The sequence below is a fragment of the Anabrus simplex genome, chromosome 4 (assembly GCF_040414725.1).
Source record: "Anabrus simplex isolate iqAnaSimp1 chromosome 4, ASM4041472v1, whole genome shotgun sequence".
Classification (NCBI taxonomy): domain Eukaryota; kingdom Metazoa; phylum Arthropoda; class Insecta; order Orthoptera; family Tettigoniidae; genus Anabrus; species Anabrus simplex.
Genome location: NC_090268.1, coordinates 69,133,110 through 69,147,631, shown reverse-complemented (window position 1 = coordinate 69,147,631; position 14,522 = coordinate 69,133,110). Strand labels below are relative to the sequence as shown.

The window sequence follows — 14,522 nt, the reverse complement described above, 5'->3', positions numbered from 1 at the left end:
GTGGGACCGGCACCCGTGACTAGTACACCTAGGTGAGGAAACTCATCGGTTTGCGTTGGCTATGAGTGGCGCTATTGTGTGAGAAATACCATAGGTCTGCGTTACCTGTACGAAGTACAATACTTGAGTAGTACCATCTTGTGTGGAACACTGTGAGTCTTCGCTACCTTTGATTAGTACCCCAACATGACAAATACCATGGTTCTACTTTACTCGCGACATGTACCATTCTGTGGGGCCTTAGCAATGGATTTTGCACCCCTTTCGACATCAAGCATCCTCGAGTCAGGATTTTGCTTTATGAGTGGTCCCTTGGTCAGTAATAAATTATATATGATCCTTTTTTAGTTTAATCCACTGATTTTTTTGTTTGCTCGTTTTTTGTTTTTCTTTTGCTACATATCCATCGATTCCTTCTTCATGACGATTTTTTTCTTTTGGACAGTTTATGATTTTGAATTTTTTGTTGTTATTTCATTTCGTACCATTAGGGGCCGATGACCTCGATGTTAGGCCCTTCAAACAACAAGTATCATCATCATCAGTACCATAATGTGAGGAATGCCTCGAGTATACGCTACTTTTGATTAGTACCGCAACATGACAAATACCATGTTTCAACTTTACTAGCTATAAGTACCATTATGAGGGGCCGATGATCTGAATATTGTACACCATTAAAAAACAAGCATAATCGATTCAGGATTGTGCTTTAGAAGCAGTCCTTTGGTCGGTAATACTATTGTTTTACAATCACTTCTGGGAATGTTTAGCATTGCGGATCGGATACACTGATTGTTATAAATTCATTTTCACCAATTCATTGTTCATCATCACGTTTTGAATTCTGGTCCGTGGATGTTTTAGACTTTTAAATTGTAGTTTTTTTTCTATTTGCTTTACGTCGCACCGACACAGATAGTTCTTATGACGACGATGGTATAGTGAAGGCCTAGGAGTGGGAAGTAAGCGGCCTTTGCCTTAATTAAGGTACAGCCCCCAGCATTTGCTTGGTGTGAAAATGGGAAACCACGAACCTGCGGGTGGGGACGCACATGTAAAATACACCCGCGGTATCCCTTGCCTGTCGTGAGAGGCGACTAAAAGGGGCGACCAAGGAATGATTGAATTAGAACCATGAGACTACTTTTGATTCGTACCATCACGCGGGGAATACTATGGGTTGCCTGTACTTGCCAGTAGTACCACTAAATTAGGTACGAAATAGGTTTGTGATTAGTTGCAGTAAAAAGCCTGGCCTGGTGGTTTCCAGTACCCGTGCGTCGTACCCATGTGAGCAACACCGCGGGTCTGGGCGTAGCCTGTGAGTTGTACCGTTATATATGAGCGGCACCGTGGGTCAGCGTTGCCTGTGGTTGGTACCCACTATTTGAGGAACACCACGGGAATACCGGCGCCCGTGACTAGTACACCTAGGTGAGAAAACTTACCGGTTTGCGTTGGCTATGAGTGGCGCCATTGTGTGAGAAACACCATAGGTCTGCGTTCCCTGTACGAAGTGCAATACTTGTGAGTAGTACCATCTTGTGTGGAACACCGTGAGTCTTCGCTACTTTTGATTAGTACCGCAACATGACAATTTTTTTTTTGCTAGTTGTTTTACGTCGCACCGACACAGATAGGTCTTACGGCGACGATGGGACAGGAAAGGGCTAGGAGTGGGAAGGAAGCGGCCGTGGCCTTAATTAAGGTACAGCCCCAGCATTTTCCTGGTGTGAAAATGGGAAACCACGGAAAACCATTTTCTGGGCTGCCGACAGTTGGGTTCGAACCTACTATCTCCCGAATACTGGATACTGGGCGCACTTAAGCGACTGCAGCTATCGAGCTCGGTAACATGACAAATAGCATGGTTCTACTTTACTCGCGACATGTACCATTCTGTGGGGCCTTAGACGTAGATTTTGCACCCCTTTCGACATCAAACATCCTCGATCCAGGATTCTGCTTTATGAGTCGTTCCTTTGGTCAGTAATAAATTATATATGATCCTTTTTTTGCGTTGAATCCACTAATTTTTTTGTTTGCTCGTTTTTTGTTGTTTTTTTGCTACATGTCCATCCATTCCTTCTTCATGACGATTTTTTTGGTCAGTTTATGATTTTGACCTTTTTGTTGTCTTTTCATTTCGTACCATTAGGGGCCGATGACCTCGATGTTAGGCCCCTTTAAACAACAAGCATCATCATCAAAACGGGAAACCACGGAAAAACGTCGTCAGGGCTGCCGACAATTGGATTCGAACCTACTATCACCCGGATGCAAACTCACTGCTGCGCGATTCTAACCGCACGCCCAACTTGCCCGATTAAATGGTCGTTACATTTTGTCCCATTCGTAAAATTAGGGACCGATTACCTAGATGTTAGTTCCACAACAAGCATCATCATCATCATCAACATTTCTATTTCAGGCGCAGAAAAATAATATACATCAATGAATAGAAATCTCTTTAAACACTCGAACAATTTTCATACATCGAATGCCGCAACAATGAATAAAAGTTCTGGTGCGACCTATGAGTGGTTGTTGACTAAAAACCGTAACACATAATGTTGCCACATCAAAATGTAGTGTACCGGGTGGTACACCTCCACGCCGCTAATTTAAATGCGCGCCAGTTAAAACTCCTCTGCTGGAGGAAATCTGAACTTTATTGACGGTATTAATTTTCTACCTTCTCAGAAGATGTCACTACCTGTAAATTTTGGAGTTTTAGAACTGTGTCACTTTTGATGTGTTTTTGTTTCGCTTGAAGTAAGAAGTGTGAACTTTCTCTTCTAGAGGACACTACTGAAGATCTACAATAGTGCAACCTAGTGCGGAGTCAAAGAACTATTTTTTTGGAGAAAATTTAATTTCAAGAGTTTGTTCTTTGTTAAATTTCTTTCTGTCATTGTTTAAGTTGGCAATATTTACCCCTTTCTTCCCCTTGTTATGAATGTATCCAATCCCGAATTTCTTCTATTAATTTCTGACCAATCTGGTGTATCTTCCCCCAACTTGAATCTGTTGCGGGGTCCTACCCAATAAAGAGTTTGTGGGAGGGTGTTTTCTTTCCCCTAACGCCTAGAACCTTCCGCGAGAGGATATAAACTGCTGATTTTCGGGTCTCCGGGCCACTTCTGTTCCATCTTTCAGTGCGTAAGGTACACAGCAGGGGGCGGGAAGCGCCTCTTTCTTCTCCAGCCGTTCAACACAAGGTAATGGCCAATTAATAACTTCTTTCGTTGCTAGATCAGCAGTTTAACTCTCGGGGCGGGTTCTAGGCCTTCCACCATGTAACTTTCCTTTAAAATGTAAAAACTACTGGTATCTATTCTATCTTTCAAACGACATATCGGGATAGAGAGTGCTTAACCCTCTCGAGCTCCCACTCACATCGTCTTGAGGTGAACTTATTTTTCTCAACCAATTCTTCCGTAATGTAATGTAAATTGTTATTAAGTCACCTCTGTAGTATGGGATTAGCCCTTGTATTAATGGCCTAGTGCCAAGTAGGTCTTAAGCAAAGTGTATTAGGAGTGCAAATTCGCCTCCTCTCAAATTGTATTTTAGAGGTCATGTATTAACTTTCTTGTCATTTAACAGACCTCAGTAGGTTGGGTATTTTACCCCTGTGTATATGGCCTTTGAGGACAGCTTAAAGGTGGAGTTCGGAGTGGCCTATGATAGGCTTGTATTTTAAGGGGAAGTTGCCCTTTATTGAAAATTGTGTCTCTGCCTCAAGGAGGCTTTTGGGTGTAATTGGAAGCAAATGTTTCTGACATGTTTGGGGGTTTTCGGCCCCTTTGTTGTATGGTGTTCATTGTAAGGTTGGGCTCTTTGCTCAAGAATTATGTTTCTGACTTTTGAAGCCCCAAATGGGGTACCTATGTAAATGTATTTTTCAATCGTGTTTCGGCTACTAAGTACCTGTTCTATTTGTTGTTACCTAATTTTGCAAAGAAAATATAACCTTGTTAAATTTTAAAATTAATTTCACTTTAGTAGCTTGAGACCTATTCACCACCCAGCACCTTCTTTCATGCATAACTACTACCAAAACACGGTAACATGTAGGAAAGTCACTTTATACTGTTGATTCTGATATGAGAAAGTGTGTGAGTGAGAAGGAGCGAATTGTTGTTCTTTTTGTTTTGATATATCATCTTGTCATTCACCAGTTGCACTAATTGGGACTTCATGAATCAGTGAGTATATTATTCTTATCTTAGATTTGAAACTTCAACGGTATGTAAAGTAATATAGTACCCCTTCCGGATTGAACCGTGTAGTTTTCTTTACATTTAGTACAGTTTGCCGACGTTTAGAATACATTGCAGTATCAATCAATCAATCAATCAATCAATCAATCAATCAATCAATCAATCAATCAATCAATCAATCAATCAATCAATCAATCAATCAATCAATCAATCAATCAATCAATCAATCAATCAATCAATCAATCAATCAATCAATCAATCAATCAATCAATCAATCAATCAATCAATCAATCAATCAATCAATCAATCAATCAATCAATCAATCAATCAATCAATCAATCAATCAATCAATCAATCAATCAATCAATCAATCAATCAATCAATCAATCAATCAATCAATCAATCAATCAATCAATCAATCAATCAATCAATCAATCAATCAATCAATCAATCAATCAATCAATCAATCAATCAATCAATCAATCAATCAATCAATCAATCAATCAATCAATCAATCAATCAATCAATCAATCAATCGGATCCACGGATTATTTTAAGTTTATAAATTATCATCAAGTTTTGAATTCTGGTCAGTGGATGAATTTTGGAATTTTAAATTGCCATTACATTTCGTACTGTACCATTAGGGGCTCGATGACCAATATGATAGTCCCCACGAACCTACTACGCTGGCGTAGCAGGGGGAGAGGTGAAACTCCCACGTGCCGCGTCCCAGGTGGCGGATAGGGGGGCTCCTAACCGGCTTGCCGGCGAACTTGAGGGAAATAAAATACCTCTCGCGGACCAAACTCACTACCCCTTGCGGGTAGGGGACGCACATGTAGAATACACCCGCGGTATCCCCTGCCTGTCGTAAGAGGCGACTAAAAGGGGCCCAAGGGGCTCTCAACTTGGGAGAGTGGATTAGCGACCACGGACCTTCGCTGAGTCTTGGCATTGCTTCCACTTACTTGTGCCAGGCTCCTCACTTTCGTCTATCCTATCCGACCTCCCTTGGTCAACTCTTGTTCTTTTCCAAGCATTCGAGGCCTAGGGAGTCTTTCATTTTCACGCCCGTCGTGACCCTTGCCTTTCTTCGTCCGTTATTTCATTTTTCGAAGCGTCGGATCCGTTCTTTCTTCTTTCTTCTCTGTCTTTACCCCCAGTGGGTGGGGGACGCAGACGATTAATACACCCACGGTATCCCCTGCCTGTCTTGAGGGGCGACTAAAAGGGGCGACCAAGGGATGATTGAATTAGAACCATGAAACTACTGTTGATTTGTACCATCATGCGGGGAACACCATGGGTTGCCTGTACTTGCGAGTAGTACCACTAAATTCGGTACGAAATAGGTTTCTGATTAGTAGCAGTAAAGAGGGTGGCCGGGTGGGTGTCCAGTACCCGTGCGTCGTACCCATGTGAGGCACACCGCGGGTCAAGGCGTAGCCTGTGAGTTGTACCACTATATGAGCGGCACCGTGGGTCTGCGTTGCCTGTGATTAGTACTCCGTATGTGAGGAACACCACGGTGCCCGTGGGACCGGCACCCGTGACTAGTACCCCTAGGTGAGCAAACTCATCGGTTTGCGTTGGCTATGAGTGGCGCCATTGTGTGAGAAACACCATAGGTCTGCGTTCCCTGTACGAAGTACAATACTTGAGAGTAGTACCATCTTGTGTGGAACACCGTGAGTCTTCGCTACTTTTGATTAGTACCCGAACATGACAGATACCATGGTTCTACTTTACTCGCGACATGTACCATTCTGTGGGGCCTTAGCCGTGGATTTTGCTCCCCTGTAGACATCAAGCATTATTGTGCTTTATGAGTGGTCCCTTGGTCAGTAATACTATTATTTACGATCTTTTTTAGTTTAATCCCCTGTTTTTGTTTGTTTGTTTGTTTTTGTAGGGTTCATGTCCATCCATTCATTCTTCATGACATTTTTTTCATTTTGGTCAGTGGATTAATTTGAACCTTTTGTTATTTCATTTCGTACCATTAGGGGCCGATGACCTCGATGTTAGGCCCCTTAAAACAACAAGCATCATCATCATATGATAGTCCCCTTTAAACAGCAAGCATCATAATAATAATAATGATCGGGCATGTGTTCCAGAGTTTATTCTTCAGCAGAACCATCTGATACAAGAAGAACTTAGCTTCTTTCAAGAGAAAGCTGTAGAAAACATAGCAGATTTATATAAACTGGCGATGAACAGCTATAATTGTACCTGTGAATTTTACCACTGTGGTTGTTGTGGTCATGCAGAAGAGAACTGGTTACTGGAACTGAATGCAACTGGTATGTAATATTCAAAAACTTAATATTTTTTATCCATTAATTTATCTGTTTCTGCAGTCGCTTAAGTGCGGCCAGTATCCAGTAATCGGGAGATTGCGTGTTCGAACCCACTGTCGGCAGCCCTGAAGATGGTTTTCCGTGGTTTCCCATTTTCACACTAGGCAGATGCCGGGGCTGTACCTCAATTAAAGCCACAGCCGCTTCCTTCCACTTCCTAGGCCTTTCCCATCCCATCGTCGCCATAAGATGTATCTGTGTTGATACGACGTAATGCAAATAGCAAAAAAAAAAAAAATATAATAATAATAATAATAATAATAATAATAATAATAATAATAATAATAATAATAATAATAATAATAATATCTGATTAAATTAACCGTCAACTAGGTGAGGAACCTCATCGGTTTGCGTTGGCTATGAGTGGCGCCATTGTGTGAGAAACACCATAGGTTTGCGTTACCTGTACGTTGTACAATACTTGTGAGTATTACCATTATGTGTGGACCACCGTGAGTCTTCGCTACTTTTGATTACTACTCCAACATGACAAATAGCAAGGTTCTACTTTACTAGCGATAATTACCATTCTGAGGGGCCTTAAACCTGGCTATTGGACCTCTTTAGACATCAAGCATCCTCGATTCAGGATTGTTTTTATAAGTGGCCCCTTGGTCAGTAATACTCTTATTTATGACCTTTTTTTGAGCCGGATCCACTGTTTTTCTTGGGGTTATGTCCATCCATTCATTCTTCATGACATTTCTTATTTTGGTCAGTGGATTATTTTGAACTCTTTGTTGACGTTTCATTTCGTACCATTCCACGAACCTGCTACGCAGGCGTAGCAGGGTGAGAGGTGATACTCCCACGTGGCGCGCCCCAGGAGGCGGATAGGGGGGTCCTAACCGGCTTGCCGGCGGGCTTTAGGGAAATAAAATACCTCTCGCGGACCAAACACCCCCCCTGTGGGTGGGGGAGGCAGACGAAGAATACACCCACGGTATCCCCTGCCTGTTGTAAGAGGCGACTAAAAGGGGCGACCAACGGAGGTCGAATTAGAACCATGAAACTACTTGTAATTAGTACCATCACGCAGGGAACACCATGAGTTGCCTTTACTTGCGTAGTACCACTATGTAAGGTACGCAATAGGTTTGTGATTTGTAGCGACTGTGTGTGAATCAGGATGGGGATCCTACAGTACCAGTGATTCGTACCCCTATATGAGCGAAACCATGGGATTAGCGACACCATGGTTCTGCCTTACCTATGCTCCGTTCCCACTATGTGAGTATTTCCACGGGATAGTACGAGTCCCTGTGGTTAGTCCACTTATGTGATTGATGATTGATGATTGTTGTTTAAAGGGGCCTAACATCTAGGTCATCGGCCCCTAATGGTACGAAATGAGACGAAATGAAATGACATATTAAAAGTCTAAAATTCTCCACTGACCAGAATTCAAAAATGTGACAACGAAGAATGAATGGATGGACATGAATTTAAAACAATCAGTGGTTCCGACCCGCAATGTCGCACAGGCACATAAACGGACGTGACAATATCGTATTACTGACCAAGGGACTACTGCTATAGCATAACACTGAATCGATTATGCGTGCAGTCAAAAGGGGGTCCTAAATCGAAGTTATCGGCCCCTCATAACGGTACTGATCGCTATCAAAATAGAACCATGGTAGCTGTCCTGTTACGGTACTAATCAAAAGTAGCAGAGACTTGCGGCATTCCACACATTATTGTACTACTCAGAGCTTATGAAATTCGACATTTAATACAGACCTATGTTTTCCCACTTTGCGACGCCATTTACAGGCAACGCAAACCTATGGTGTTCATCACAGAAGAGTACTAACCACAGGGACCTCTCCCTATCCCGTGGTGTTCCTCATATAATGGGTACTAATCATAGGCAAGGCAGAACCATGGTAGCTATCATCCCATGGTCCTGCTCATATGGTGGTACTATTCACAGGTACTGCAAAAGCCGACCGCGCGGTGCTCCTGTGTGCTACTGATCACAAACCAATTTCGTACCTAATGTAGTGGTACTACGCACAAGTAAAAGCAACCCTTGGTGTTCCCCGCGTGATGGCACGAATCAAAAGCAGTTTCATGGTTCCAATTTAAACATCCCTTGGTCGCCCCTTTTAGTCGCCTCTCACGACAGGCAGGGGATACCGTGGGTGTATTATTCGTCAGCCTCCCCCACCCACAGGGGGTGTGTGTTTGGTCCGCGAGAGGTATTTTATTTCCCTCAAGTCCGCCGGCAAGCCGGTTAGGACCCCCCTATCCGCCACCTGGGACGCGCCACGTGGGAGTATCACCTCTCCCCCTGCTACGCCTGCGTAGCAGGTTCGTGGAGTCCACTTATGTGAGGAACGCCTTAGGTTTGCGTTGCCGTTATAGGTTTGCGTTGCCTGTAAGTGGCGCCGCAATGTGCGAGACACTATAGGTCTGTGTTACATATGCGCATTACACTACCTGTGGATAGTAACATAATGTGTGGAATACCGCGAGTCTCCGCTACTTTTGATTAGTACCGCAATATTACACAGCATGCTAGCGAAAAAAAAAAAACACATTATGGGGTGCTGATGACCTGTTTCGACTATACGCATAATCGATTCAGCATCGTACTTTAGAAGCAGTCCCTTGGTCAGTACTACTATTGTTTTGTGCCAGCTTCTGTACATGTGAGGCAATGTGGGTCAGATCTACTGATCATTTTAAATTCACATGCGTCCATCCATTCATTCTTTGTCTTCATGCGGTCAGTGGAGGACTTTGGAATTTTAAATTGTCACTTCATATCGTCCCATTTCGCACCATTAGGGGCCGATGACCTTCGAAGTTAGGCCCCTTAAAACAACAAGCATCATCATCATCAAACGGTATTGTCGCTGCTGCTGCTCCAGGAGTAATACCGTCCCTATATGTAGAGGATTTTGCTCTGCACTATAGCTCGTGCAGTATGGCAGTCGCAGAGCGATAGTTACAGCAAGCTATTAGCAGGCTGTAGCAGTGGACCTTAAAACATGGTTTTCGTTTTTCCACCACACAGACCTGTGTTGTCCAATTTCGTCGCCAACGTTCTCTTCACCCTCCTCCTGAACTTTATTTAGGAAATGTAGCTATCCCTGTAGTTGACACTTACCGATTTCTTGGGCTCCTTTTCGATAACAAATTATCGTGGGAGCCACATGTGCGGCAGTTAAAAGTGCAATGCACTAAGAAGCTTAATATCAAGAAGTTTCTTAGCAGCACTTCTTGGGGGGCTGACCGCACGGTGCTCCTACGATTCTATAGGGCACATATTTTTATCTCGGCTAGACTAAGGCAGTGCAGCATATGGCTCAGCATGGCCAAGCGTCCTTGCGAAGCTGAAGAGAATCCACCATGGCGGGGTTAGGTTGGCGACGGGAGCTTCTCTTACAAGCCCTATTGCCAGTCTCCTCGCTGAGTCTGGCGTGCCGTCTTTACACCTGAGGCGCCAGCAACTTCTACTTACTTATGCTGTAAATTTGCGACAGATGCCACTTCCTTCAAGCTATCCTTGCGTGTTCAACAATGGCAACCGTTTGTTGTACGCTGCTTGTCCTCGTACGACGCGGCTGGTTGGGATACCCTTGGAAAGCAGTTATGAATTGCTTGAAGTACCTTCGGTTCCTTGCCTTGTCAGACAACCAAGTGTGGTACCTCCGTGAGTTGTACGACGACCTGATATCATCCTGGATTTGCACCCTGGCCCGAAAGGAGACACGGACCCTTCGGTTTATCGGAAGCTCTATCTGTCCGTTGTTGGCCGCCATCCAGGTTCAGTCGTCGTCTACACGGATGGTTCAAGGACAGATACGAAGGTGGGCTGTGCGTTCGTTGTCAGAAATGATAGGTTCCCTTTTGCTCTCCCGGAAACCTGTAGTGTGTACACAGCAGAGCTATATGCTATGTGTGGAGCTCTGCGGTATGCACTGTACAATGAACGCCGACTCTCCTTGTGTGTACTGACTCCTTGAGCTCGCTCCAGTATATTGATACCTGTTTCCCTCGGCACCCTCTGGTGCAGCGGATCCAGGACCTGCTGGCCGGGTGTTTGGATGCCGGCACCAGAATCACGCCACGAACCTGCTACGGAGGCGTAGCAAGGGGAGAGGTAATACTCCCACGTGGCGCGTCCCAGGTGGCGGATATGGGGGTCCTAACCGGCTTGCCGGCGGCCTTGAGGGAAATAAAATACCTCTCGCGGACCAAACATACTACCCCCTGCGGGTGGGGGACGCACATGTAAAATACACCCGCTGTACCCCCTGCCTGTCGTATGAGTCGACTAAAAGGGGCGACCTAAGCGCGGACATGGATTGCGGTTTGGTATAATGTGTTGGACCTCCTGTGGATGGGAGGGGTTGACTACATTCACAGGTTATCCCTGCCTGTCGTAGAAGGCGACTTAAAGGGTCATGTGGCCATGGTCCCCTCTTTATTTTTTATTATTTTTCCGAGGGTCAGATGTAGAACATTTCAAAATCTTGATGTGCGTGCTGCCCGGAGATGGGCCTCTTACGTGTGCCATTACGCCCAAAAGCCCGGAACTGTCCACCCAGGACCATTGCGTGGTGGGAGCGCCATGTACCTTGGCAGTAGTATCCGCCTGACAACACAGGTCCCCGCAAAGCCGAATGCCAGAAGGACATATTATTATTAATGATTTTTTGTCTATATTTAGTGCTCTTTGCACGTTATGGGGTACATGCTATAGCGGGTGACTGGAGGAATGGAGTGCTAGTGCTCATTGCCTCAGTCATCTCGTATTAGGCATCGTCCAACATCGGACCGCGGGCAGTACCTGCTACGACCAGGTGGGTATTGCCTCGGCTGCTTGGTTCGGCTACAGAGACCCCTGATCGGAGTGAGTGGCATTTGGGGAAGAAGCTATCGGGCATGGCTTCCAAACGTAGTCGGCTCTCCTAGGTTTCTGGTCGCTACCAGAACCGATGGGCACGATTTTAAGCTGGTGAAGTCGATACTTTTTAGTAGGCACATCGAAGGCGTCTACGGCGAACTAGAGGAACTTAATAAAATGCGCAACCATAGTTTGCTTCTAAAGACTCGTACAGCACTGCAACCAGAAGTCTGTGCAGGCTGGGAGTTCCCTGCCGGCGCAGCAAGGGGGGAAGACTAAGTCTCCCCCCCCCCCCTAGGAGGTCGACGAATGTCGTGCCCCAGCCGGCGTAGGCGGCATCGTCGACCTGCCCGTCTAAACTCGAAAAGAAAGGGGAAGAAGAGCGCGCGTGCTGAACGCTCTCGGCCTTCCCCTGCGTGGGAGAAGTCATGCCCACCATCTGGGGGGGTGTAGGAGTCTGCGCCAGGAGGCACTCCTGCTCCCTAACCTGCGCGCTCTCCTCGTAGGGGACCTACTCGCCCCCGAAAAGCGTGGCATCCCCGCCTCTGTTGATGACGAGATGGATGTCGCTCAGTCATCTAAGCTACGGATGTATATGTTGATAGTGCTTAGGCTTGTGAGCTTTTTGTCGCTCATTACCTAACAGTCCCTTCTAGTCCACACTATGGCACTGTTACAGTGGAATTGTAACGGTTGTGACAGGCATTTTGCGGAGCTACGGCAGCTCATTAGTGAGTACGCAGCGAGTATAGTCTGTATTCAGGAGACCAACTTCAGACCTGGTATCATACGGTCTTGGGAAATTTCAAACTATACTCGACGGAACGATACTATGCTCACCGGGCTTCCGGTGGCGTTGGCATTTTTGTACGTTCCGATACCTACAGTGAAGAGGTTCCATTAAGAACCCCGCTTGAGGCTGCACTTGTTCGCGTTCCGCTGCCTGTCATAACAACAGTGTGTAATGATTTTTTTCCACCAGGTCGAGCTTTTAACATAACTGATATCACTGATCTTATAGACCAGCTTCCACCTCCCTTCCTCTTATTGGGAGATCTTAACGCCCATCACCCCATATGGGGCTCTGAGACGCCTTTCCCCAGGGGAAGAGAGCTGGGCACATTGGTAACAGAGGTGGATTTATGTATTTTGAACACGGGGGAACCAACTCACTTTAGTGTACGTTACGGCACATATTCTCGCATAGACGTAAGTCTATGCAGTCGAACGTTGGTTCCACGGTTTCGGTGGAATACACACGATGATCTCTGTGACAGTGACCATTTTCCATCATCCTTACTTTGTTGAATCATTAATCCGTCGAGGCTCCCCCTCGATGGATTCTTAAACATGCTGATTGGCCAAAGTACACATCACTAGCTGTCTTTAATGACGATAGCAGGCGGAGAGTCGGCGAGGAAATAATTTACGTCTCCCAAGTTATTCTTGCTGCTGCTGAAGAGTCCATTCCGTTCTTCTCGGGGACTCCTCGTCGAAAACTCGTTCCTTGGTGGAACGATGAAGTAGCAGCAGCCATCAAAGAACGCCGCCGTGCTCATAAACGCTACCGTCGACAGCCTACTGTGGCCAACTTGGTAACATTCAACAAACTCCGCGCTAAGTTGCGAGTTCTTATTCGACAAAGTAAGAAGGCTTCATGGGAGAGATACGTCACACACTCCATCATCTCAATTGTGGACGAAACTTCGACGAATTTCGGGTATTCAAGGATCATCTGCTGTACCGGGAATTTCCGTTGCAGGCAGTGTCGCCACTGATCCCCTCGCGATTGCTAACCATCTCGCTAGTCATTTCGCGGATGTCTCTGGCGCCGGGAATTACTACCCTGATTTCCTCCCTCTGAAGCGGGAGGCAGATCGTCATCACCTTAGTTTTGCCACCCAAGCTACAGAGGACTACAACGTGCCCTTTACGGAGTGGGAACTCCGCAGCGCCTTAGCGCTTTGCAACGAGACGTCTCCTGGACCGGACAACATCTATAACCAGATGTTGAAACACTTTAGTGATGATAGTTTACTATATCTCCTTCGTGTGTTCAACCGAATCTGGATAGAGGGTGATTTTCCGTCTCAGTGGCGAGAAGGCATAGTCATCCCTGTCCTCAAGCCTGACAAAGATCCTAAGTAGGCAGGAAGTTACAGACCGATTTGTCTTACAAACTGCCTGTGTAAGCTATTTGAGAGGATGGTAAATCGCAGACTCGTGTGGTGTCTGGAGAAACAAGGACTCTTGTCCGAGTACCAATGTGGTTTTCGAGCCGCTCGATCCACAACAGACCACTTGGTACGCCTGGAGAGCTCTATCCAGAATGCGTTTCTCCGCAAACAGCACTTGGTAGCTGTCTTCTTGGACTTGGAGAAGGCCTACGACACCACCTGGCGATATGGCACCCTTTCAATCCTGCATCAATGGAGATTCCGAGGTAACTTGTCGGTATTTATTGCGAATGTTTTGTCCCCCCGTCTATTCCGTGTCCTAGTAGGGAGGACATATTCGCAATACCACGTTCAAGGAAATGGTGTCCCACAGGGATCGGTTCTTCGTGTCACTCTGTTCGCGATTGCCATAAACGGTATTGTCGCTGCTGCTGGTCCAGCCGTAATACCGTCCCTATATGTGGACGATTTTGCTCTGCACTATAGCTCGTGCAGTATGGCAGTCGCAGAGCGACAGTTACAGCAAGCTATTAGAAGGGTAGAGCAGTGGCCCTTAGAACGTGGCTTTCGTTTTTCCACCACAAAGACCTGTGTTGTCCAGTTTTGTCGCCAACGATCTCTTCACCCTCCTCCTGAACTTTGTTTAGGAAATATAGCTATCCTTGTAGTTGACACTTACCGATTTCCTGGGATCCTTTTCGATAATAAATTATCGTGGGAGCCACATGTGCGGCAGTTGAAAGTGCAATGTGCTAAGAAGCTTAATCTCTTGAAGTTTTTTAGCAGTACTTCTTGGGGGGCTGACCGCGCGGTGCTCCTTCGATTCTATAGGGCACATATCTTATCTCGCCTAGACTACGGCAGTGCAGCATGTGGCTCAGCAAGA

The 14,522-nt window shown here is 45.7% G+C and overlaps 1 protein-coding gene across 1 annotated transcript in view; it reads left to right on the top strand.

Annotated features, from left to right (window-relative positions):
• Positions 1 to 14,522, top strand: part of LOC136871627 (uncharacterized) — a 160,997-nt gene that overhangs the window by 60,597 nt on the left and 85,878 nt on the right. The window contains exon 5 of the mRNA XM_067145094.2: positions 6,353 to 6,538. Within this exon, the coding sequence (XP_067001195.2) occupies positions 6,353 to 6,538 (186 nt within the window). The remainder of the gene's footprint in view (positions 1 to 6,352; positions 6,539 to 14,522) is intronic.